At 41.3% G+C, this 27,443-nt stretch overlaps 1 protein-coding gene across 1 annotated transcript in view; it reads right to left on the reverse strand.

The window, feature by feature from the left end:
• Camk4 (calcium/calmodulin dependent protein kinase IV) overlaps positions 1 to 27,443 on the reverse strand; it is a 219,253-nt gene that overhangs the window by 5,180 nt on the left and 186,630 nt on the right. Inside the window, exons 6-8 of the mRNA XM_057788646.1 lie at positions 25,089 to 25,179; positions 22,811 to 22,885; positions 2,073 to 2,148 (exon numbers count right to left, since the gene is read on the reverse strand). Coding sequence (XP_057644629.1) covers positions 2,073 to 2,148; positions 22,811 to 22,885; positions 25,089 to 25,179 — 242 coding nt within the window. The remainder of the gene's footprint in view (positions 1 to 2,072; positions 2,149 to 22,810; positions 22,886 to 25,088; positions 25,180 to 27,443) is intronic.

Raw genomic sequence — 27,443 nt, forward strand, 5'->3', positions numbered from 1 at the left:
GCTATCAATTTAGGGACCACAGGCTGTCAACAGAGGAGCAGCGCAGATTGACTTCATTCTTGTAAATAGCCCTCATTTTAAAGATGTCTGATCAGATTCACCTTATGCTTTGTACTATAGGGTCAGGAGAGAAGGAAACAGAGTGTGAGAATGGGGAAACACCTCTAACATCTCATGTGAGGGGGAAGGAAAAGCTGGAGTCTGCTCTGGGGTTTCCGAGCCTGCCCTGGTGAGAGGGAAGCGGCTCTTCTGGATCACAGGTGGGAAAGACAGTTAAAGAAAGCAAGGCCTTTCCAGGGGCGCGGGTGTGGAAGGACGCCGCTTTCCTTAAGGGGCTGGCCTCTGGGAATTCAACCATGCTCCAAGCGAGTATATGGGCCACAAAAATTAGACTTCGTAGTTTTTCCTTTTTGTCTTTCTTTCTCTTATCTTCTTTTCTTTGGGGAAGGTCACGAGAGTGGGGAAGGTGGACCTGGGGAGACTGGGAATTGAATGTGATCAGGGTACATTATGTGAAATTCCCATATAATGAAGAAAATATTATGTAAGAAAAAAAGAGGAAAAAAAACAGTCTTTCAAGGCCTATATTATACATGTTTCCTTTGAAAATCAAATGGGAAAATAACAAAAAGTTAAAAGATATCCTCTTCGACTCCTCCTCTAAGCCAGCCAGGCTGCCCCAGAGCATGGAGAAATAAAACAACTCCTTGGGAGAAGTCATTCCCCATGTCTTCTTTTCATGACCTGTTTCCACGACAGGAAATCTGTCTCATCCAAACATTCTGGAGCCATCTGGGAGAAGGCGGAACTTGGGAGTAAAATAAACCTCAGCAATGCACTCTCATTTGCCATGTCTGCACAGAGACCCCTGTACCTGAGCCACCTGTGCGAGGGGAGTGTCGGCACACAGGGGTGAGCAGGCGGGCCTCAAACGCACAGAGATCTGCCTGCCTCTGCCTCCTGAGTGCTGGGGTTAAAGGTGTGCACCACCTAGCATTATAGAAGTATTCTACAAAGCTCAGGAGCTAAGATTCTCTCTCTCTCTCTCTCTCTCTCTCTCTCTCTCTCTCTCTCCTCTCATGGGGACACAGTACAAAAGAACTTTTCTGAAACCCCAGAAGAATCCCCTCTGCAGAGCCCAAACCTGCAGCCACCCTGACCTAAAGCTTCTAGCCTCTGAGACTGTGAGAAGGTAAATATCGCTTGTGTAGGTCTCTCTGCTATACAATGGGTGAAGGCAGCTCACCTATGAATAACCGGCTCTTCAGAACCCTGGAAAACCTCTCTCCACAGATGCATGCTATAGGTTCCCAAAGCTAACTGCATTCCCTGCCAAATGGCCAACGAGTACCTCACAGTGCATTCGCTCTAGGGTGCACTGATATCGTCTTGCATTAGCTTTCTACAGTCATGGTTACATATGATTTCCCTCACTGTCACCTCCAGTTCCATCACCCACTCTGCAAACTTCCTGAAGTCATTTTTTATTAGACAGCAGCTCAGTAATGGAGTTGGAGTGGACAGAGAATGAATTATCATCAGCTCATTTTATTCAGTGTTTAGCTCAAGGCCCTTGAAACCTTAACATGTAGGGAAATAAATCAATAGGTAAATACGCTCAAAATATTTTGATAAGAAACGTGCTAGTTTGGGATTTCTTAAGAAGTAAATAACAGATCTCCTTAAAGGGCTACCAGTCTGTTCAGCAAGAATCAAATACATAAACAAAGGATGTGGCAGGTGGACTTAGGTTTCACATCTATCATGATCGTGCAATACGTTCCCAAATGTGGGTCTATTATACAGGAAAATCAGCTAAGGAAAAGCCCTGGACAGCTTCTCACCTCCAGGGAAACGTGAGAGTAAGAAGCAATACTGATTTTGAGCCTAGCTATTGGCACAGTTAGTGTAAAACGGAACATCACATCATTTGAGACTATGCTACCATGTGATTATTGTAAAAAGGAATATCACAAGAAGTCAGAGGTCAACATGGTTGTCATGAGAACTATTAATACCTAGAAAATGTTATACAAAGACTGTTTGCATAAAGATTGCCTTTTGTCACTTACAAGATGTAGGTGATTATTCCTACAGACCACATGTCCACTTCGGGTCCATAGGCACAGCCTCGGAGAATCTCAGGTGCTACGGAAAGAAGGAAAACGAGGTTCAGTTGGAGCTTGACCTCAATACTCACATTTTAATTGCAACAAATGGGGAGAAACAAATTCCCTACTGGACTTCTGAACTATCCTCACCAATCTTCTCTTCCATGACCACAGTAGGATGAGCAAACTCTCAAGTCTATTTCTCCAGGAGACACTACAGTCTTTGTCTGTCATGGGTGCAGGGGAGTGTTGCTATCAGTGAATCAAATTCTGTACTACAATACCATGACAGGGCTTGAATAAGACGGGCAGCAAAAAATTCCCTTACCCAAAGGGCACTTGATACATAGACAAGGAAGAAACGAAAGTTAAGCACAGTCAAGGAGAAAACAGGCAAAATTACACTTCAAAGAACTCAAGAACTACTTGAAGCATTGGATATGCAGCAATTGCATGTCTAGGGGCAGGGCAAGGACCAGAGCAGGCTATGGGAAGGGTATGCAAAACTCGAGGACAAGAAGGTTGGCATAGGAGCAGGAAAGGGTTCTGACACACATCTTAGCCCCGCCTGCTGTATGTCAGTTCCCAAAGAAACACTGTCCTCAGTGTTACTGAAGTCATGACTTAAGAAAGAAGGTCTTCCCTATGCATAGCAACACATAGTCTATTAGCTTTCTCTACTATTGCGGTAAGGAGGCCTTCTCAACCTTGGCATGGTCCTAGAGAGAAGACTATAGTGATCTTTTATATTTTTATTACCAGAGAGATGTGAAAATTAGAAGCTACTGGCTCTGATGGTTTGCACTAGTACTGGAGATGCATTGTTTTCCTAACTCACAGAGAAAGAGCACGAGAAGCAATGCACTGCCATCTGCAGAGAGATGGGGTCTATTAGCCACAGTGTATTCTTTACTGCTGTAGATGCTGCTGGGGCCCCTAAGGGATGAGTAGCTTGATGCATGCTGAGGGTCTTTGCAGTATGTCTGGGAGATCAGAACACCACATTCCCCTGGATGGGACCTCTAGAATCAGTAAATTGGCTCTACTGCCTTCACTAGAAGGACATCTGTCTAGCCCAAAGGTTCTCAATTTGTGGGTCATGACCTCTTTGGAGAGTTAAACAACCCTTTCACAGTTCACCAAAGACCAATGAAAGACTCATATAGTTACGCTATGGATTATATTACATAACAATAGCAAAATTACAGTTATGTGACAGCAAAAAAAAATAATTTTATGGTTGGGGGTCATCACAACATGAGGAACTGTACTAAAGGGTCACAGCAATAGGAAGGTTGAGAACCTTCCTAGGCTCTGGAAGGAACCTGTTTTCATTGGGCTCTGGGTTAACTGGAAGATTGCTATGGCTTTTCCACTGGTGGCTTTCCGTGTCACCTTCCACTCATTCTTCTTCCCTGTACAACTGTGCTTTACAAAACATAGGAAATAAGTAGCCAAGGCAGAAATGTGAAAGGGATATGTGCCAATAGATGAAGCAACCACTCAGCAAGATGCACCATTCAAGGAACTGTATCCAAAAAGGTTTGCTTATCTACAGTTGAATACAATTATTCCTAGGGGGAAATATGTCCTATCAGCTGGTTGGCCTATTAGCTCAGGCTTCTTATCAACTAATTCTTACATCTTAAATTAGCCTGTTATTCTTGTCTATGTTAGCCACGTGGCTTGGTACCTCTTATCAGTGAGGCATTCTCATCTTGCTTCCTCTGTGTCTGGCTTCCTCCATGATGACTGCAAGCTGACCCTTTCCTCTTCCCAGAATTCTGTTTTCCTCTACTTCCTTCCTGGCTACTGGCCAATCAGTATTTTATTAAAACAATACAATATAAGTAACAGGGTACATGACCACTGTCTCACAGCAGCTCCCCTTCGTGTCCCACCATGGAGCAGCTGCAATGTCTGCCCCACACAGCATCTGCTTTTTTTCACATCAGTGTACAAACACCCCCGGTAGCAGAATATTTCTCCATATGGCATTATCCTGTACTGAGTTAACTTTGGGAGTTAAAGGTTAACCGAGACAAAGAGAACTTAAGATAGGTTCTTATCTCCTGTAATAAATATCTCTTAAAATACTTTTTATAAAGTAAGAAACTTACAATATCTTTTACTTGGGAGAGGGGCAGGGTTTATTTTCTTTCTGTAATCTTGGCTGTTCTGGAACTCACTCTGTGGACCTGTTCTCAAACTCACAGAGATCCACCTGCCTCTCCCTCCCGAGTTTGAGGATTAAATGCAAGTACCACCACCACCTGCCCTAGAAGTTATAATATCTTAACTCCAATATAAAATTGACGTCAAACAAAGTCTAAATCAATTTCAATGTTAACTCAATTAACTATTTTAAATAGTATGATCTATAAGTCAATAAACCATCTTAAGTAGTATAAAGAATTTTCAGATACTAGTGAGTATGCCCTTGGCTTTCTTTGGAATCAGCTGGTATCACTTATCTGAACTCTTTACATAACAGAAGGCCTTTTCCAAAAGCTTTTCAAAATCACTTTCAGGTTCTGGCACAGCAGTCTTCAAGTCTCCTAGGTATCAGATGTCCTCACAATTGAGTCTAGTAATTCGTCATCTCCATCGAGGAAGAAATAATGGAAAAGCAGTCAATTAATTTCTATTTGATATCAATATCAGACCAGATGTTGCAGCACACACCTGTAATGCCAGCATTAGGAAGAGGAGGCAGGTGGAGCAGAAATTCAAGGTCACTTTCGATATCTCAGAGTTTGGGGTCAATGTGGATTACAGGAGACTATCTCAAAACCAAACCAAACCAGTGGGAAGGACATTACCCTGCCTTTAAGGCCATGAATAGCTAGCTCGCCTTCACACTTTTTCTCACTCTATTCTCAAAGCAAATAAATAAAGTCTAGGGAGACAAAGTCCTTTCGGGGCTTGAATACTTTGTTCAGATGCACTTCAGTGCAGGGCATGTACATCAGTGGTAGAATGCCCAAAGCCAGGAGCTTCACGCTCACCATTAAAAGAGGAAAACTATTTTACATGACGGACAATCAATCATCTTTTCTGATGGTAATCATTTATTGGCTTTTCCCACCTGTCTTAAAAGTCACCTGAAACTGCTTGCCACTTTCTAAAATTAGCTTATCCTTCACGTTAGCACCCTTGAAAGCACTGTGGTAGAGCCCCTAGTACACGGACCAGCCCGCTATCAGGACAGCTGAGAATTCTCTGTATGTCAGATGCGCCCTTTAAAAAAATCAATTTGGATGAGATACCAAAACTACACAAAAGTTCAAACTGTATGATATTTATTCACTGCCTCCTGGACCACAGAGTGTTAATTTTTTTTTTTTCAGTTAGGTGACAACATCATTAAAGAATCTAGAGATTGAAGATCCACCTAGACATTGTAATAGATTCAAACAAAAGCACTGCAACTGTCCTGGAAATAGCACCTGGCATCTTGCTCTGGCCACAGGCACTAGAATGTTCCTCTTTCCCAAAGGCCGCTGGGCATAGCTGCTGGCACAATTTTGGTTCTTGGCTGTGCCTTTATCACTGCTTCAGGTAGGCGCCATCACCCTTTCCTACTTACTGGGTTAACACCAAAATGGCATTTGTTTATAAAACTTTTTAAGATACTATTAACTCTCAACTGCAACAGATCTGAAGTAAACCAAGAAGAGCTGAGGCAATGCACGCATGCCTTCTTTCACTCAAGAAGTTATCAAATAGTTACTAAGCACTTGCCCCATGGTAGACACTTGGTAGTTAGGGATCCTGCGAAATCCTAAGGAGCAAGTCCCAACCATGTTAATTAAAAGTAAGTCATAATGAAGAGATGTAAGGTGGCTGCTAGCATTCCTTGGAGGAGGATGTCTTCAATAAGGGTTAGCATGACCACACATGGGTTAGCGAGGAAGCAAAGTGCAAATTGTGATGTACTGAGCCCAGAAATAACGTTAACACTAGGCAAATGGGGACAGGGTGGCTGACAAGAGAAAGAGACGGCAGAGGGTTTCAAGTGGAAGGAGCAACTATGCAGCGGTCCATGGCAGGAAGGAGCAAGGCCTGGCTCAGGACAGCAGAGGGGCTATGCTCTCCAGCGAGGCAGTTGGAACTAGTGATTTTCTTTGCTATCAAATCTACTTTTGTATTAGCAAATCAAAACACATGGGGGTGAAGCGTGGTTCCATACATCTTAATGCTTGAACCTGACTTTCCGGGGTCCTCCATTCCAGAGCTAAAGGAAAACATTGCCAAAGTTTTCACTGGAAAGCTTTGCCTTGAATTGAAATTTCTAGGAGTCACAAAAATCCAGTATATTTTTTCTTTTCTTTTCATATATGTGTAGTAGGTACATGTGTGAGACAAGTACAATGGATCTGTTGGAACATGTAGAACTCAGAGGACAATCTTTGGTGTCATCCCTCAGAAGCTGTCTACACGGTGTCTTCCTGGCCGATGATCTGCAAAGTTTGCTAGGCTGTCTTTGCTTCCCCAGGACTGGGATCACAAGCACACACCACCCCATCTGTCTTTTCACACAGATGCTGTGAGCAAACTCAAGCACACACTACCACATCTGTCTTTTCACATGGATGCTGGGACCAAACTCAAGCACACACTACCACATCTGGCTTTTCACACGGATGCTGGGAGTAAACTCAGATCCTCCTGTCTGAACAGCAACAAATGAGCTCTTTCTCACGCTCTTGCACTGTCTTTAAGGCAGGTTAGGGATCCTCCACACTTTACTTCTGGTGGCTGGAACTTGTGAAAAGAGGGGAGGGGAGGGAATATATATCCAGAAATCTCCAAAACAAAACAAAAACCAACTAAACAAACAAACAACAACAAAAATTTCCATCTTTCTCACTTTCTCTAGAAACCAGAGAAGGTTGTATTCAGGGCAGCTGCCTAGTGCCTACAGCTGGACAGACTCTGGCCATGTTTTTTCAAGCATCTGTGCTTTATGTTGTCCTTTGTTGAGCTGTTTCCTGTGTGTGGCGAGGAAAGCTCACCACCTGTATGAAATGGTCCAGTTCTCAGACTAGCACAGCATGCTGGAGGCTGGCCTGGTGGAGGCGCGGCTCAGATTAGGCTAAAGTCACAGACACATCTCTGGTTAGCAGGGCTACTGTCAGCTGGCAATTCCACATGTGCCACGCCGTGAAGGGCTGAGAAGGTGTCTCAGCCCGTTGCCACACCTTTTCTACCTCTGGCTCATAAAGAGCAAGCCAGATGGGCGTTTCCAACAAGCTACATGCCCCGTGTTCCAAACCGCTCTCCCTGTCCCCCAGCCCTCCTCACTCACTGACACGGAGAATGGACACCCAGTTCCCCCTCATGTTTTCAGTTCAGCTCTTCACAGAGTTCTTCCTTGACACGTGGATTGCGTGGTTTTTAACTTGTATAGATTCTATATCTGGCTGAGGAAAGACAGTTTGTGTCACCTTATTTTTTTAGGTTTTAATAATACGCTAGAGAGAAAAATCAAAGTTTTGAGAACTCCCAGTGCTTTCAACAGTGGCAACAACAAACAACCTCTCGTACGACGCAGCGACTCATGAGAGTCACTTCTGGAGGATTCTATTGAGCTCTTCAATCTTGAGAAAATCACAGATGTCTACAACTCTGAATCATACCGAGTCTCTTTGCTCACTTCAAAGCTAGCTAAGGGGCATGAAAGGAGTGTTCGTGCTTGAAAAGCTGCTTCTCAGTTTTCAAGGGATAAGATGAAGTATCAACAAAAAGCCCAACTCATGTCAATAAGAGTATAATATGATAATCTTTTTTGTATATAGAAACACAAAATAATATGCTTAGAACTCAAACTTTCAAATATATTAAATATGATTCACACTATGTTTATCTCTAAGGGATACATAAACTTTCTCACTGGTGGATTTTCAATAATTCTTTTGAAAAGAATTATGACTTTTTGCCTTATGCATATACTTTCTGTATTAACATCCCAAAATGGAACAGTGTTGTGGGTGTTCAGGGCCCAAATGGTGCAATTTAAGCAAGTCCCACCCACTTGCCTTCAATCACCTCTTCCTTTGACCTCTCTTCCTCCCATCCTTCCCACCCTCAACTGTGTAATAATAGAGCCGAGTCCCGGAAGAACTGCAAATTCTCTGGTACAGTTCGTTCTGTTAGTCAAGCAGTGTCTTCAAGTTGCATAGGGGTGGAAATAAAAATGACGACTGTGGAGATCAGCAGTTAAAAGGCTGCCTTGTCATTAAAAGCCTGTGTGGGGATGAAGATGAAATTGGGGTCATTCTCCTCAGGGACAATGCTATCAGTCACCTAGAGCCAAGACTATTTGGCTAACATTTCTCTAAGTACATAATTACCAAGCCCTCAATTGAGTGTACATAGACAATACATAGACAGCTTCTGAGATGTAGTATATGATATATTTCTTGGGTGACACCTAAATTAGCAGGGTTCATTCTTCCTTCTCCTTGATGAGAGCCTTGAATCGCACGAGATGTATCTGTTAGATTGTGTTGACACTTTCAAAAGTCAGAAAGGCAGCCTCTTTGGTGGCTGACAGGCATAGTTGTTAGAATATTATTTTGTATTTTGAGGCAAAAATCTGTTCCTATGAGATCCATTTCTGATGTGGGCCATGCCAGAGGAGCAGTGAGTTGTAAGTGAAGTTCCGGGTGTCAGTCCAGCAGAAAGGAATCCTCTGATGGACCAATCTCGTTTAGGCAAGGCCCCAGGACACAGACCCCGAGATGTCTTTTGCTTCTGCTGTGCCCTTACACGCTTACTGTGGCTCTCTTTCTCTGGTTTCTAGCGTGGTGTGAGTGGATGTAAGAAGATCTCCACTGCCTGTAATAGAATGTGTTTATCTCTTGGAAACATCCTGTTCTACTGGGTACTTTTGCCTGTGGATTGCCGAGACGATAGCCCCTTCCTAAGCTGTACTGTCTAATTTGATAATAATAATAATGATAGTTTGTACAGAGTTTTGATGAATAAAACTAAGTATAAAGGATATGTTTCATAGCTAGGGCCTGTAAGTCACACCTAAGGAGATGCATGGATTGTAGGTCAAGTTAATGGCTAACAACTGAGTCCCAACAGCCCAGCTAGTTTAAACTCTTTTAACCTTAATGTCGAGAGATGTGTTCACATGTCTCGGGGTGCATCACAGTTGAAACAAACCTTTGAAAATAACTAAGTTAGACTAAGATGTTTTTGTTAAGTAACTTTGAGGTGAAAAACCCAAGAAGACAATCTAAAGTTTTAGAAAGGCACAGAGTTAAAAGTAGAACTCTTTAAGATCAGGGAATAAGAACAAAACAGCGCAATTATTACTAGTTGATGTAGTCTCCATGCAAGGTTTGGCTGATGAGCAAAGGTGATGATTAATTTCTTATACCCATTTTTATCCTCAATCTCCTGATGAAACAACTATTAATAAATGGATATGCACCCTAAAGATTTTAGTAGAGCTGACTGATACTTTTTCATATATAAAAGTTTAGGTTTTATTTCTCTAAGATTATTTATAAGATTGCCTTTTAAGATAAATAATAAAGTAATTGGTCCTTTATTTGTAACTGCAAAATGCAACCTGCCAGTGAAAGAACCTGACAAGAACACCTTGCTTGCCACATGGTTAATCGATAACAAGTTGCTTCAGTATGAATAGATGTGGGTTCTTGGGATAATTTGTTTCTCACCTGTAATACATAAAATGTTTAATCATGTGAGGGAGATGAAAAACATGTTTTTCCCTATAATCACTCACTTGAAAAATGGAATACATCTGTTTTGACTCCTGTACTGCCTGGAAGATTCTGTTGGGGTATAAAAGCTGTAAAACAATATGAGATAGAGGGAGAGAGAAAAAAGAAAAAAAGGAATAAAGAAGGAAAATATCAAGAGAGTTTGTGAGAGCCTTTTTCCCTAACCTCCCTCAGGTAGAAAAATTTAGCCTCGCCGACGCCATGGAGTCCTGCCAAAGCCCTGTGCTACTGGAGGCTGGTCCCCCCAGTACGTTTTCAACCTTCAGTCCTCTCTTCTGGAGCCTTGTCTTCTGTTTGAAGTTCTATGCATTGAAATATTCACATTCATTCTACCTGGCCTCCTAAATGTGGCATGGGTACAGGGCCGTCTCCTTCTGTGTCTTGCAGATGCCCAACAGGAGAGGGCAAAAGATCCCTGCACATACAGATAAACACTGAAGAAGGCAGGACATGGTAAACACGCAGCTTTTATCTCCAAAGGGAGAAAATATCTGGCTGTTCTTCCAGAATGCTGGGGTAAAACATAGTTTACAACATGGTACTCCACTGCTACCTGTTGAGCCAGGCTACACCCTTAGCCCCAAGACTATTATGTGTGTTATCCCTGATGTTCCCCCTAAAACACTGAACATTGCTTCTAGATCATAAAACTCATCCCCGTGAGTGATGCCATTGTACTTTACAACAGGATGTTTGCCGCGATCATTTTCCATAGACCTTTATCGAGCATTGTTTCCAACGCAAAGAACCCATCTTTACAAAGAGAAGCCATGTGAACTTTGTAAAGCGTGTCAATGTAAACGTGTCTTAAGTTTTATTGCACTCATGGACTGAGTTAGCTGCTATCAAAAAAAAAAAAACATTTTTTTAAAAAAATTGTGCTATGCTAAAATAAGTGAATTGGTGTCAGACTTTCTAAGTTTTGATCCAGCATCAGTACCTAAGTTAGGTTGAATCGAATTTCATTCTTATCTCTTTGTGGACCATCTCCCTGCCATCCAGAAAGCTTGCAGCCTCAATGATCTCAGGTCTCATCACATTAAATGCTATCTATATCCTAGCAACACATGTTTCCATCAATAGCCACCTCATGTCCCTGAACTTCACACACACACACACACACACACACACACACACACACACACACACCCTCCCCATTTAGATACCAAACACCCATCACCAGACTAACAAGCCTAAACCTGCTGCTCCAAATGGCAACTTCATTTTATAATAAAATTGCTAATGACATTCTTCTAGCCGTTATGGCTTCCCACCCCACGGCACACCAACCAGCCTCCTTGCTGACTTGAGAGACATCTGCGCTCATGTGCATCTCTGGTCGGCTGTCCTCTCCACGGGGATGCATCCCTAATGCTTACTCTATTTTACACCTTTCGAGTGTTTACTCATATATCCAGTTCTCATATAAAGCCTTCCCCTGATTATTCATTTAAAATTACCACCAGACCCTTTTTGTAACTTACACCACTCCATAGGAGTGGTCACTAATTTCTTTGTGATTTATACACTTATTTTCCTATTTTTTTTTCTCCTGCTAAAATACACTGTTCTAAAGGAAGAATCCCGGCTCCATCTTGTTTTGCTGCTTGCTGCTATGTATTCGTAGCTCCTGGTGCACCATATAAGTTCAAAAAATATTTAGGAAAGGAATTCTGAATGTCTATACATCTTACACTCCTCAGGGTTTACCGTATAATTAGTACAGTATCAACCTAATACAAGAAGACACTTGTTTTTCTCGAAATTTCAAGCTTCTGAGTTGGCTTAAGCTGTTATCTGATCTGCTGCATCCCTGTCTTTTCTAAGATCAGAAGATGAGCCTGACAATTGTATTTCCTTCTGCTCTTACGTGTGCCCAGCCCTACATGTGTTCCCAATACCATCACCAGTTCATCTGATCCAGCTGGCCTGGGGCAGATCTCACCTCAGGGAGGAGAGATACTGTCAGAGAGGGGGTGCATTTGGGTGCCCTCTCCAACCTGCTTATAGCATCCTTGACCTTCCTTTCTCTCTCTTTCCCATCTCTCCCAGAAATTATAACATGACACACCGGCCAGGGCAGTAGAAAATCAGAGGCAGCACAAGTGAGATGTGCTATGCATTTAGCTCATCCTTGGTTTTTAAATTTTTCATTATAAAGTAGAAGTTATCTGTGTGCATTTTTGATTAAACTTGGTTGAGACTATTCCTTACTTGATGAGATGGGCAGGGTCATCCGATTCCTTTACAGTTCTTCTAGCTGTTGACTTTTCAGGAATGAACATACTCTGTTTTTAAAGAAACTAGAGAGGAAGTTTCAATTTTAGATGATCAATCTTATTTTCTGAAGAACAAAGTCCCTATGTTTTCCATATTAGTGAGTATGTATGTTAAAAAACATAAACAGTTGGTTATCTTTCTCTTTTGTTGACAGCGAAACAGAATTCTCTTCTGATGCACTATAGGCTAGTTATAATTTGTACTGAATTTTGGCAGAGTGAACTTTCTAGGTTATTTTCTTTTTAAGAAGCAATACAAAATTGTCAAATAATGTTTAAAAATTTTTAAAAGTAGCAATCTGGCAATTCCAGGGAGTTATCATAGTATCTGTGGGGATAAAGGCAGAGAAAGCGTGTGTTGTTACAAGTGTTTAATGGCATGTTTTAAATGCTGGGAATCAAATCCAAGGCTTTGCCTATGCTTAGGCAGGGGCTGTATTGCCAGCCTGCATCCTCAGCCCCAAGAAGTGACATCTACAGGCCACAAAGAAGTGTCAGCTTCACCCGACTGTTCAAAATTGAAGGAGATACACTTTTTTTTTAGAAGATCTGTAAAATATATTTCTTCTTTAGAACCTATTACTTTCCATATCCTTAAAACTGGTATTGTGTGTGTGCATGCATGCACATGTATGTGTATGTACATGACATGTGCACACACATGTGTACAAAGCAAAGTAGATAACTTTGATTTTTAATTTGTTAAAATATTAATCTATAATTTAATCAAATTTTTGTTCATACTGTAAAAATATCAGAAACCTATACTCCTAACAACTACTCAAACAAACATGAATTCCTTGGCACAGTCTTCCAGGGCCTAGCATCCTCTCTAAACTGCTCACTGCCCTCTGTGAGAAGAGACCAGACAGTGTACCCCAGAACACCCAGGTGCTGAAGGATCATATGCTCAGCCTGCCCCCATGAGCCCCAGCCTGCTCCCTAGTCTGCTCACATCCTACTTTCTGTGCAGTCATTTCCAACTTTGTCAGAAAACTCTTCTAGATAGCTCCATATTTACCTAGTCAAAAAACATCAGTCCAGCCACTATTTGGACATCTAACTGGGTCTTTGAAAGGTTTTAAGTGACTTCGCTACCATTTATTCTTGTACTTTACCTTTTAAAAGTCTATTCTCCATTCCTGGACCTGATTATTCTTATTCATAAAGTTATAATTATCACAAAGCATAAAGTCCAAAATTGATGCTTGTTAAACCTTAAGAGACAAACGTTCAAACTAAAGAACTCTATCAGCGATGATGCTTTTTCAAAGACCTCAAGTCAAATTCCTCTTACATAGGTTAGATAGAAAAATTAGAAGATTTGAATAAAGAGGTTAATGTTTAAATCAATTAATGATTAAAATTATGACAAAACTGTTCATTGCTCTTTGCAGTGCTGGAGTGCAAAACCATGGCCTTGCACGTGCTGGACATGCTTTTGCCTACATAGGAAAGACACGCGTGAGGCCTTGCACATGCTGGACATGCTTTCGCCTACATAGGAGAGACACACATGAAGCCTTGCACTTGCTGGACATGCTTTTGCCTACATAGGAAAGACACACGTGAGTCCAATACTGAGCATTAGATCGGTGCTGATGCTTTCTCATTTTTTTTTCCAGAGCAAGGAGGGGAAGGTAAGGAACTCGATTTACATGGCATCCCACACATTCATGCCCCTCATATGCCAACTGCAGAAGGCCTGCATTTAGCCACCTATATTTAAGTACTAATCTTTTTTATGATACCACATTAATTTTTAGTATGATAAACATGGCAGAATCAGTCTGTCATGATGCCATGTGCATTTCTAACATAAAGGCAGCAATAGTCTGGATTATGGGATAGTTAATATTCCTCTAACTATGGAAGCTCTCAGACTATCACTGACAGGAACAGGTGCCTGTGGAGTTGCCAAGAGCGTAACATACGGTGGCAACCCATTCACTAGTTGCTCATAATTAGCTTTCATTTTGGTTTAAACAGAAACACAACACATATTTGCCATTACCAAAGCCTGCAAATGGGAAAACACTGCTATGCTCATGCGATTAGAATGTGGGACATTTTTATGCATTAATATCTCATCTGAATTATGCCAATAGATCTGTCTCAAAAAATAATGAGACCTTGGCAAATGTTGAAGGAAAATAAATTCTTAACAGCTTCTGGGATCTGAAAGTAGGATTTGAATAAGTGCAGAGGTACAAATATAAAATATGAACATACATAGTTTAATTAATCAAGCTAATGAACAAACGAGGTGATTGACATCAGACAGAAATAATCTTTTACCTAGCCCATTGTCATATTGGTCTCTTTTATACTTTTAATTACATTTTGTGATCAGCATGGCATTTAATATTGCACAGTTACATTGTAGCATGTTTATCAAGAGCAAAGACCCCTTATAATGTATATTGAAATCTATGCTTTTTCTTCAATGAAAAGATATTGAGAATCCCTTCAGTACTGAGCACTTTATGGATAACTTTGGAATGTTAGTCATAAGTTCCCGTTGTCTGGGCCAGAAATATATAATATAAAATACACACACACACACACACTACTAGAACTTGGTTTTGAACATGTACATTTCTTAGGAAATAATGAGCATTTGCTTAAACATGAAACATCTCTGATTTTTCTTTTGCAATTCTCTTACAAAACAATCCTCTTATTAACAGCGCTGGGCAAAGGTTCTAAGAACAAGAGTGGGTAGCTTTTCCTGCTTTATTTCCAGATATGGCAGATGGTGTAACATAAACACTTGTTCTCTCAAAGGATGTAATTTGGAAAGCCTTCTGTTAAAATAGGAACCATGCACAGGAGAATAACTGACCTTCGATATAATCACCCTTACTACAGGCGATCAGAACAGCCCCATCCTGCCTCTCTCTTCCCAGTTGCATGGTTGCTAGGCATCTCCCTCGACTAACATAAAGTATCTGTATTATAAATATTAGTTCTTTTTTATACAATTTCACATTTTTTATATCATTAATGGGTCCCATTGCGGCTATGCATGATTTCTTATTCAAGCTAACAAATACAGAGACAGCCTCTACTACCTGGCCCTTAAGTCCCAGGAAGCAATAACTCTCTCCCTTAATCATCCCAGAGAAAGGTGGTGGGTATCTAGACCACACACTTGTATGCACTTTCTCTCTCTCTCTCTCTCTCTCTCTCTCTCTCTCTCTCTCTCTCTCTCTCTCTCTCTCTCTCTCCCTCTCTCTCACCTCTTCACACTGCCCAGCCTTGGTTTTCTCTTGGGACTCCTTACAAAGACCAATGCGGGAACCTACCCCAACTGCTGTCTTTTGCAGCCTGAGCATCTGCTTTCTTTCCTCCACCGCCCTACAGGGTTTGAGTGTTCATGCTCTCTAAAACCCATGAGCATAATCATTCCTTTTCCTGAGTGTCCTCTCTGTCATCTGGTGGCTCCACCGAGTTGTGATATCATAAAATACAATCCCCGAGTAAAGTCATGCTCTCTGCTGCAGAATAAGGACTCTCCCCAGCCCTTCACTTAGGCTTCCTCCTTAATGTATTCTCTAAGTGGGCAATTTCCTCCATATACCTACTTATTCTCGGAAGAACACAACCAAAACTAACGACAGTACTTATCTGTGCTGAGTGACGATGGCTGGAATTGAGCGAAACTCTGAAAGTATGGTTTAGATGGCTTCTGATTGGTCTCATTTTAAAAACAGATGATTGTAACTATTCATTTTTATAATTAAGTGAAAAAACTATTCATTTTTATAATGAAATCACTTCCTCAGTTCAAAGTCCTACAGGTGGCTTTAGGTCTAGGTTTTCTGCTTCCTGTGCTCTGGTGTCATTATGATCTCTGTTTTTTTTCCTTAGTTTCCTGTGCTACTGTACAAAGTCACCTCCACTGCCACCTCCATTCTAAAGACATATCTAGTGTACTTCAAGAACTTGGTTAAGTAAATATACATTTATACACAATTTGAATTTTGTTTTTGAATATATTGGCCTTACTCATGTTGAAAAATATTGCAAACCTGCTCAGCCTATATGATTGTGATTCCATACATTTTCTTTCCAGCACTTCGGAGACCATAAAGCACCATTTCCCCCCTGAATTGCCAAAATAGTCCCTGAGGTAAGCAGTCTTCTTTGCTAGTTCATCTCTTTCCATTACAGCAAATGACTCCTTTCCTGGTGAGCTGCCGTTGTAGCAGAAAGGGAGGATTAATCCCCTTTGACCATTCAGCTCCCTCTGTCCCTGTTACACATGCTCTAGGGCAGTGTGCACGTCTGCGATGATGATGATGATGAAGATGATGAACAACAATAATGTCAAATAGGCCACTGTTATCAGATGACTATCTATTAATGAACCTGCATATGCCAAGGACAATGCACTAAACAGTATTTTTACAATGCTATCTAAACTGATTTAAGAGTAGGTCAACTATTTTATCTGAGGAGAAGCTATTTAAAGCTTTGTCATTAAAAGGCAGGAAAGAGTATTTACAAAGCTTCCTGTCTTGGCTGTTATCTAAATCTGTTCCCTCCAAATTTGTTTGTTATGTGTCAGATATTTGTAAAACACAGCCTCGACTTCAAAATATCATACTGATTGAAAGCCTTCATTGACTTGCCATTCCTGACCAAAACTTCTGAATTCCTTAGAGTGGCATACAGATTCTCTTAAAGTACTTTTTATTTTTAATTATCTGTTTATGTGTGTAAGTAGCAGGGTGTGTGTTCACGTGAGGCCATGCAGACTCCTTTCTGATAGATGCATCCTACCTTTCCAAATACGTCTGTACCTCAGTCCAAGGACTCGGTGTTCCAGCTCTGCAAAGCGGCAAGGAGAGAAGAGGCTTCTGGACTAGACAGGTGCTGTTGTAGTGTATTTGTTTAACTAGGCATAGGTGTGTTACATTTGCTTAGTCTGCATTTGTTTAACAATGTAAAGATGCCTTGCCACTAATTAAATAAAAGTAACTTGAGCTCAGAGAGGTGCGGTTAGCAGCTGGTTGATAGGAAGTAGCAGGAAGGAGCATAACCTGGGTTTGTTTAGTTGGGCAGTGTGGAAGGAGAGGGCTCCTGGGGACTCCAGTAAAGAGAAAGTTAGCCAGTTGCTGCTCTAACTCTCTGAACTAGCCTTTCAATTTTATTATTGGAACAGTAGAGGTTTAGTTAAAGCCACCTTTAGCAGCAGCAACAGAGCCATTGTCTGGGGGACAGACAAGCCCCCGTGCCACTCGTAGTTTAAAGCACAGCCACTGTGACAAAGGTGGAACAGCAAGGTGTACCACTCCTCCAGGAGTCTGCTCTCTCCTGTGCCCACTCAGAGTGCCATGGCCACCTCTCTCCTGAACTCCTTTTCCCTTCAGTATGGAGCTCACACGCCTCTCCTTCTAACATACCTATAGCCACGGCTAGTACCATTCCTCTGTATCCCTGAGCCTTTGGCTCAGATAAATAGAAAAATCGTCACAAATAAACCTTGATAAGTTTGTAGCCCATGAAGTCTTTGAAGAGCAGGACAGATGTGTTTATCCTTGTGACTTCAGAGGTGATCAGGGAGTCTATTAACACAGTTAACATTCAGTGTTCCTTTTATCAATAAACGAATCGTTCCTTCTTACAATGCCCAATCTGTGTGTCAAAAGAAAGAATCATTCCCATGTGTAGTGATATTTCACTTGTATTTTAATAAATAAAGCTTGCCTGAAGATCAGAGAGTAAAACAGCCACACTGGTCAGTCTTACAGACCAGGCAGTGGTGACACACACCTTTAATCCCAGTAGCCACACTAGTTTGCCATAGAAACCAGGCAGTAGTGGTGCATGCCTTTAATCCCAGCCCTAGAGAGGAATATAAGATGGGAGGAGACAGCTCTCAAACACAGTTTCATTCTGAGGATTCCTGGAGACAGGATTGCCATTTTTGGACTGAGGTAGAGGTAAGAGCCAGTGGCTGGTTGTTTTGCTTTCTGACCTTCAGAATGAACCCATCTCTGGGTGTTTATCAATTGTGCTATACCCGTGTCTGTTCTTACATCCCTGAGGACATAGCTTGCTTGTTGTCATAAAAAGGATTCACAGAGAACACTCATTTCCTCATTTTTGATTGTCGTCTTCTGTGCTTGTTCAGTTCTTCATCTCCTGGCTATACTTAGTATTTTACACCAACCAATGTGTTGTGGGAGATTTGTCTGTGTTGCCACTCTGAAACTGACAATAGAGTCAGACCTTGATTCATAGATGACGTCCATACTAAGCTGGCCAGAGTGGACCATAGAGTTTTCTGACTGGCTCAGAGGAAGTTACAGGGACACACAAGAGGAATAAGGAGTGTCAAGGAGAGATGCATGGGTTTGTTTTTGTTTTTGTTTTGAGGAAGGTGGAGAAAAGAATAGGTGATTGTTTTCTCTTTTCCTCTACAGCTCTCTTAGGTTTATTCCCATATTTAACTCCCGAGTTTTATTTTTTAATAAAACAATAAAAGAAGCTTCAATATCTGGTATCCAATACATGGCCTTAAATCATGCCAAAGCCGTGCAGAGCCTCTGGTGCTCAGGGCAGGTGGCTAGCCACTCAGGTTTCTCCTATCAGTTTCCCTGCATTAGTTTTTCAGATGGCTCAACCCCACCCCCCTTCCCCACAGGGCATGAGTGCAGCCACAGCGGCCCCTGACCCGGTGTGTGGCTAGTGGCACCCCGCTGTGCTTGCCCTCCCTGCCAGCACAGTTGCACATCCTCACTGCGGTTGATTAATGCCATACCCAGCTCTGCCGATGCCTCCAGCATCAGCAGATCTGCTGAGACACCTGGGAATCCTTAAAGGGGAAATTAGGTTAAAAGGGGGGAATCTTTCCAAAGTTAAGAATCAGAAATATCATAATGCAGGGAGTTTAGTGCTACCTGGTTTAGTGCTACTATAGATGGCTTGCAAATGGAAAAAAAACAAATGAGGGGATAAACCACTTAGCTGGGGTTGACAGGATACTGATTTAAACTACTATCAGTTTGGTAATTCATATTTTATCCTTAAAATGGTGCCAAATATGAAAATTTGATAAGATACAAATATTAGAAAGACTTACTAATGAAAAGAAAAAAAACTGACTGATAAGACCTTCAGGGTGGAGCCTACATGAGTAGAATTAGGGCCTACAGAAGAGGCTCAAGAGAAACTATCAACTGTCACCCTGTGAGGACAAAATAGACAGCATTATCTCAGAGAAAACAGGAAAATCTTGCTAGAAAACTAATAAGCCAGTTTCTTGATCCCAGACTACTGAACTCACAGAATGGAGAGAAATAAATTTCTACTGTTTGCAAGTAACCCCGTCTAAAATATTTTGTTACAGCATCTGAAAATTTATGACATCACTTTGCAACAGAACTCTCAGTTAGTTTAGGACAGTAATGTCCCACTAATGGGAACATTGCCAGAATCTCAGAGTGTAGAAGCTGAGTAGATATGAGCAATATGATGGAAACATAAACGACGTGTGGTTTCAGCATGTGTTTGACTATAAGAAGGTGTGCATTGTTTATGTTGTTGTGTTCTTTTTTTCTTTTGGTCTCCCCCCCCCCCCCGTGTACAGAACACAGAGATGACTGAGTTCAAGCAGCTAACTTGGACTGAGACCAAGTCTGAGTCCCCAGCAGAGATCAGTAGCCTTCACACAGTCACAGCGGTGGAAGCCCTCAGGATTGCTTGTTTTAGACTCTGAGCATGAGTGTGCCATCCTCTCCCTTGTCTAAGCCATAACGAGCACTTTTTAAAAAGGGTTTGTGTGAGCTTTATACATGAGCACTGCACTTCCTCACTCCCCTCCCACCCCTCCTCGCTCCCGCACCCCACACCACTCCCCACTTCTCACAAACCCACGACCTCTAATTATTATTGAGAACATGTGTATCAAACCTACCGAGTCCATTTTTAGCATTGCTTATATATACACGGGTCCAGAACTGACCATTTGGGATAAGACGACACACCGAATGTCCTCCTTGGAAGAAAGTGATTCTCCCTCACTCAGCGCCATTGACCCGCCCAAAGTCGCTCACACAGGGTTAAAGCATGTAGAATTTTCCTGTCCATGCTGGCATGACAACTCGTGTTGTCATTATACCAGTCTGACTCAGACAACCATATTGTTGCGATTTCATAATTCTACTTCCCGCTATGTCTAGGGGACACTGTCAAGCAGGAAGTGTCCTGTGACTCCGCTAGGCCACAGTTACCTTAAGTTTTTTGGACTTACTATTAGTCAACATGCTACTCAATTTCAGAAACCATATGACCTAGAACAAGAATACTTGGCACAGCCGGGCGGTGGTGGCGCACGCTTTTACTCTCAGCACTCGGGAGGCAGAGGCAGGCGGATCTCTGTGAGTTCGAGACCAGCCTGGTCTACAGGAGCTAGTTCCAGGACAGGCTCCAAAGCTACAGAGAAACCCGGTCTCCAAAAACCAAAAAAAAAAAAAAAAAAAAAAAACTTGGCACAATGTAAACATTTAATGGTAAGATAAGTACCTAATTCCGTACTATTATTGTATTTATGAAAAATAAATTATAAGGAATTTTTTAAATCCACCAGGAAAGCTAACGTACTAAAAACAAAATTATAAAATGTGTATATGAACATGGATACAGATAAGGAATATCCAGGTTATTCTGACGATGTGTGTATTTTGACTTTTGCTTCCTACAGTGACATAGTGGTATATCTGAAGTTTTATAAAGTTATATTAGGTGTGGTGGTGCTCACTTAGAATCTCTGTGAGGTTGAAACAGGAGATTCACCACAAGTTTGAGGCTAACACCAAGTCATTGTATAATAAAAGAAATAATATATTGACTTACTTATCTGTATTGATTTTTAAAGGAGATAGCCAATATATTTTGGCTTTGAAATACATGAATTCTTATGCCTGAGTCCACTAACAATGAAATGTGGGATCTTGTGGAATGATACTTTTTTTGGTCCTTTGTAAAATTAGAATGTTAAAAAAATTAATGTTAGCATTATCCAGAACTCAAATTCTGGGCACTTCAGCATACATTCGTTTCAAAGAATACTTTATTATATTTTTCCCAATCTCATCTCTGTGTGTTAAAGATTATTAGAATGAGTCAATTATGTAATTCTGTTTATCTATAAATACAGATGCCATAGAAGAAAATGTCCAGTACCTCCAAACACGTCCCCCTTCCTGTTCTCATAATGGCTTTTGTACACATCTATAAGATATGGGCACAGAGTTCCTTAGGCACTGTGACTTCTGGGCCTATGAGCCTGCTCCTCTAGGGTCTGTGAGGCTCTCCTTTGGAGAGAGTGTGGGATACATTGTTCCTGTGTGAGGCAGTGGCCTACGTATACAGCAGGGAATGAATATGTGTTTACTGAAGAGGTGAGCAAAAGGTACAGTATCTGAAGAGATTCTAATACCAGGAGGAGACTCTGAAGTGATGACTTGAAGCTTTAAGTCTCTTTGCCTAGAGTCAAAATTTTCATTGATTTGTTGCCTGTTTGTTGATCACCAACTTTAGGAACACTTGGTAATGTCTGCAAGCTATTTTATTTCTGGTTAGGGTATTGTTACCTTTAATTTGGTGATAAAAAGGGACTGTGGTTTATGTTAGTATGAGTCAAAAGCTTTATATTTATCTGTGAACCGAGGAGTCTACACAGGGTGCCTTCCACTCGTCCTGGGTGAGGAGGCAATGGGATGGAGGGGCATTAGCACCGACTTCAAGGGTGGCTGGAAGAGTTTTCTTGGGAAACACAGCTAGATAGTCACATAGATAGCCTAAGTAACATATGCCATGAACTTCAAATAGGGGATTTCTTATAATGTCTTTTTCAGTTGCAGTTCCCTAAAAGAAACATTGTATCATGCTAAGGTCAGGATCAGTATCTGTCTTCAAGCCCTAGTCCCTGTCAGGAGGAAGATGTCACTCCGCCTGACTGCTGGAATCCCCAGCTGGAATCTACCTATGCCTTGTCCCTATCTCTAGTGCCCCTTCTGTAAAACTGCTATGGGGGTGCAGAAACAGACTGTGAAGGAAGGCTTCTTTCAGTTTGGGAGAAGATTGGCAATAAATCTATTTTTCCATTTTATATATTTTATGTCATTTTCTCTTGACATAGCTGAATATCCAGAACTAGAGTCCAGGGTATTTTGCTTGTGAGCTCTGGTAACAAACGCAGCTGCCCCATTCTCATTGCCTTGTGTGCCCTCTAAATGAAAGCATCCATTCTCCTTAGACACTCTCCTAACGAAAAGCAAAGAAAGTCAGGAAGGGCCAGTGGCTTCAATTGCGACCAAACACCCTACTGTTGCCCTGCCCTGCTCCCTACTGGCTGCCTGTCCTGCACAGAAGTCTCCTAGAGTAGCTGTGGCCCGACAGGTACTCTCTGACACAGGTGTCCTACATTCCACATTCCCAAGTCCCCAAGTCCCGCAGGAAAGACAAAGGGTGACCCAAGTGTCATTTATATACCCCTTAGTCATGCTGTGACCGAGGCCACGCCATTTAATTACCACCTCAAAACATCAATAAATGGAGACACTGGGAGTTCAAGTAAAATCAGGTCATTAGGTAAAAATAGATTTCAATAGAGGTAAAATGTCAATGTTAAAGAGCATACCGCAGTACCCCGGAGTTCCGCACACTGTCTTCATGAGCACTTGGTGTTCCACAATTTTAGAAAGTCCAAAATCAGCTAGAAACACAAGAGAAGAATTTAGCATGCCAAGACTTTTCTCAGCTTTTATAAGTACTTCAGCTTTACAAAAACAAAACTAATGTATTTGTTTACTTCTGATCTGATGGTGGGAGGGTGTGGGTGGAAACAAGATTTTCTGAAGCTAAAATAAATAGTCACTCAATCATTCCTTTAACTTGGGAAAACATGACGCCAATACATTTATAAATAAGTTATAATGCTTGATTTTTCTTTAAATCTCAAAAACATTAACATGTAAAGAATTTTTCTTCAGAACAGTAACTGTGGTGCTTGTAAGAATTCCTGAGTTCATGTAACAGTATCTCCCAGAGAGAGTACAGGGTTAGTGACATAATCCTGAGTCTTTAACTCACTGGTGAAACAAAATACAGATTTCCATAGATGCCATGAAAATAAACAGAAATGTCTAAAGCTTATTCTGATTGAAAACAAATAACATCAGTTGCCAATGTTTGACAGATAATAATTTATGCTCATATAACAAGTGAAGCCTTTTGGGGGCAGTCTAAATTCTTTCTATTTATCCTTCTATATATTGAAGTAAAATATTATCCAAGTTGCTACAGCTATGACCCATTGCTGAGTGACCTCTCTTTCAAGCATGTCAGAAGGCTGCTTGAGGCCATTCTTCAAGGGAGGCAGGTGCAGAACGGATACCATTTTAGACTTCAAAGATACACCCATGTTTCCACGAGGTGCTTGACCGCATCACTGAACACAACAGGCAGCCCTACAGAAAGCAAGGCTTTCCTGCCCAAATTAGCATCTATCCATCCATCTAAAGAGATTTCTTTAAGGATCAAATCTTTGAAAGTCATGTCAAAGGAAATGGAAACCCCTGCTGCCCACTGTCTTTCAGGAGTGATTAACAGAGTGAGCTGGCTGCCCAGCAGGCTTTTCAGAATGCTTCCCCAAGTCCTCTCTGGTAGAGCAACTTAATTTTCATAGGTATTAACACTTGTTTGTTTGTTTTTTATTGTTTATGTTGAGCTATACATTTTTCTCTGCTCCCCTCCTTGCCTCTTCCCTCCCCTTCTACTCTCTTACCATGGTCTGCATGCTCCTAGTTTACTCAGGAGACCGTGTCTTTCTCTACTTCCCATGTAGATTAGATCCATGGATGTCTCTCTTAGGGTCCTCTTTGTTGTCTGTGTTCTGTGGGGTTGTGAGCTGTGGGCTGGTTTTTCTTTGCTTTACATCTAAAAGTCACTTATGAGTGAGTACATACAGCATTTGTCTTTCTGGGTCTGGCTAGGGACACATCAGCTTAGCTCTGATGGAGAAGCAAGGAAGCCTAGCAACCTGAGGGGGCTTTGATACAGATTCTACCTCACATCTGTCTTTGGAAATGAAAATTTGCTTTATCAAGTATATGGGAAATAAAATGTATTTTCTCCTAATAGGATAATTTCAATGGGTAGATGAGAATTGCCCAAATTTCATCTTTATGGTTTTTCTGGATGCTTTATGGGGTGGATTTCTAGAGTCAATAGTTTGAGAAAGTCTTGTAGTGTAGATAATGATATGTTGGTCCACACGTTAGCACTTTTAAGGTTTTATAAGGCAATGTAGAAAAAAATATTTTATTTGCCATTTTCTAACTTATTTGACCAAGCACAGACCCTTTGTTGTAAGACTATGCCCTCCACAAACACTCAGACATACAAGGGAGTTTTTCTTCAATTAGGGAACAGCATTCTGGGGAGAACAATTTGGAAATATGGTCTTTGAGTTTTCTCCGCTAATATAAACAAGAGATTCATAGTCTACATTTGCTAATTTATACCAAGTATTCTAAAGTTCTTCATTATATAAGATTGAGCTCCAAATAATTTGTCAATTCAAAGCTAAGAAAAACACAAGTCAACTTTTCATTATAAATTTTTCTACAAAAAATTTTTTTTCTACAAAACCCAAGGTTATCTTTTGAGATCCTCATAATCACTAAGCACCAAGAGTGGGGCTCATTTGAAAGCTCAGCAATGATCCAGGGAAGTCTAGAACACAGCATCAGGTGAACAGTCTAGAAAAATACATGGACTAACAAACGGCACGCTATTATTACTCATAGAGGCCAAGTGTTGGAGGCAACCAAACAGAGGCAATTCCCAATAGAACACAACTTAAAATCCCATGGAACAAACGTCTTCTGCTCTGAAAGATTTGAAAACTTTCTTACCAATTTTGAGAGGTGCATCTGGGGCTGGAGTTGCATAGAGAAGATTCTCTGGCTTGAGATCGCGATGGACAATCCCATTTTCATGCAGGTACTACACAGGAAAAATAATGAAGTTACTTACATGCATTAAGTTAAAATTACAGTTGTGTAATTTTATTTGTGGTGCCGATATCTCTTTCCGATGCTTTCAGATCTACCATAATCTTATGGCTCAACAACACACATTAGGATTTTTAAAATATGTATCACAAAGAAAACAAGGCTTAAGAATACAGCTTAATGAAGAGCCATGAGCACTGGGTGCACATGAGCGCTGGGTGCGCGTGAGTGGTAGAGGGTTTTCCTAGTAAGAGGGAGGCCCTCAGAGAACTCAGAGACTGAGCCTCTCACATCTGCTTCTATCAAATTCATAACTAAGTTCTGTCAATTTTAATTCCAAAATATTTCCCAAATGGTTCAATTTCTTCAAGTCATTACCCCAATTTGTTCCCCTCAAACTATTCTCCAACAAAGCACAAGAAGCTGTCATTTATTCTCCTTGGAAACGTGTTGCTGGCAGAGAAGAGAGTTCTGGATGCTCCTGGCTAGGGAAATCCGGGGTGTCTGGCTAGAGCGGCCAACAAAAGAAGAGGCACACTCAGACTCTAATTCTCTGTCTGGCTGTGGACCGAGTCTTACCCGAGTGGATGAACACGGGTAGGCATTCTCTCTCTAATATGTTCAAACGCATGTGTCATAACATTTTAGTAATTATATGTCTAAAAGTCAAGTCCATGACACTGGTTTTATTTACAACATTTTTTCCCTAAATTCAACTCAAAACCTAAAAACGTTCACTGAGTTAAAATTTTAATGAAGCACATTTCTTTTGACAGGAATCATTAAATGGATCGTTGCCACTTTAAATAACTGTCATGCAAGAAAGCAATGGTAAACAGGCCCAGCTTTAAAGACACAAACCTCACGTTGACAGAATATAAGCCTATATAGAAAAATGAAGTGGCACACATGACACCAACAAATGAACAGCATACAAAACTCATTTGCATGTAGGATTAGAGCGAGTGCCTGCTGGGAGGGCAGCTTCCCTGGGGGATGCTGAGGATATTTTAAAAGGACGCATGTGTGAACAGTTCATTTTCTCATTTTCACTGTACGATATCAGGTCTGAGAAAAGAGATTTCAGGCTTGAGGCTATAGAAATGTTTGGGTAATTAGATGTTGTATTAGAAAATAATGCATAGCGTGAGACAAGGCGCAAAAAAAAAATGTCCTCAGTTACAAAGAAATAAACAGCAAGCCAGTTTTAGTATGAGAAAGACAATATCCAGAGTGGCCACAGAGAAAAGATCTGTACATTCTTGGGATCCAAGAGACACAGGGCAGGGCTGGGAATGAGAGAGCACAAGCCAGTCTCGGGGGACAGGCAGTTTCTGCTCAAAGGTTAAGGACTGGTATTGAGACGATGATGTCTACACAACAGTGCATGGTTTCTCTGCTGAAGAGAGTGAGGCTGGGGAGTGGTACTGTAGGTAGGTAAAGAGTTCCCACACAAGTGTGAGGAACCGAGTTAGGATCCTCAGACGTCACAGAAAGCTTGGCAGCGTGGATGTCTATAATCCCATTGCTCCTCTGGCAAGATGGAAGGTGGATAGGAGAATTCTGGAAAGCCTGGCCAGCTAGCCTGGAGCAGGCAAAATGAACAAAGACCTCTCAAGCCAAAGCAATGATGGCGCTGAGATCAGAGATTTTCCCTTTGACCTCCAAACACATAATACAAGCATACATGTGCATGAGTGCATTAGGACACACAAGAAAAAAGAAAGGTCAAAGGAGGAGGCGATATTGGGATCCATCAGAGAAAACGCTATTTGGCTGCAAATGAAAGGGAAACCGCATATGAGAAGTGGAAATTTGTACATTTCTCTTCTAACCCCATTTTATTCACAGATACACAAGCAATTCCTAGATTAAGTATGCATCAAAGCAGAATGTGGAATTTAACAAGATACGGACAGATCCCCTAAATATACCTTATCACAGATCTCTTAAAACTGCAGTCATCCAAAGCTCAAGCTCCCCTTTAAAGATTCAAAGATAGCACCACTACTCTGACTTCAGGGGGTGTCTAGACATGTAATTAAACTCTCTCTATGGTCCTAACAAAAACTGTGTCGTTGTGTAATGAAAGCTACTACATGGCAATTTGGTTTAATTACAGCTCTGCTATGTTCGATGGGCTGTATGTGGTTAATTGATAATGTCTCAGGAGTTGGTAGGAGGAAGTGTGAGTCTCTTTAAAAATCTAACGGGACTCAGAAGAACTAGTCATTAAGGAGAGAAAACAGTGTTCTA

This window comes from Chionomys nivalis, chromosome 14 (genome assembly GCF_950005125.1).
Source record: "Chionomys nivalis chromosome 14, mChiNiv1.1, whole genome shotgun sequence".
NCBI classification, from domain to species: domain Eukaryota; kingdom Metazoa; phylum Chordata; class Mammalia; order Rodentia; family Cricetidae; genus Chionomys; species Chionomys nivalis.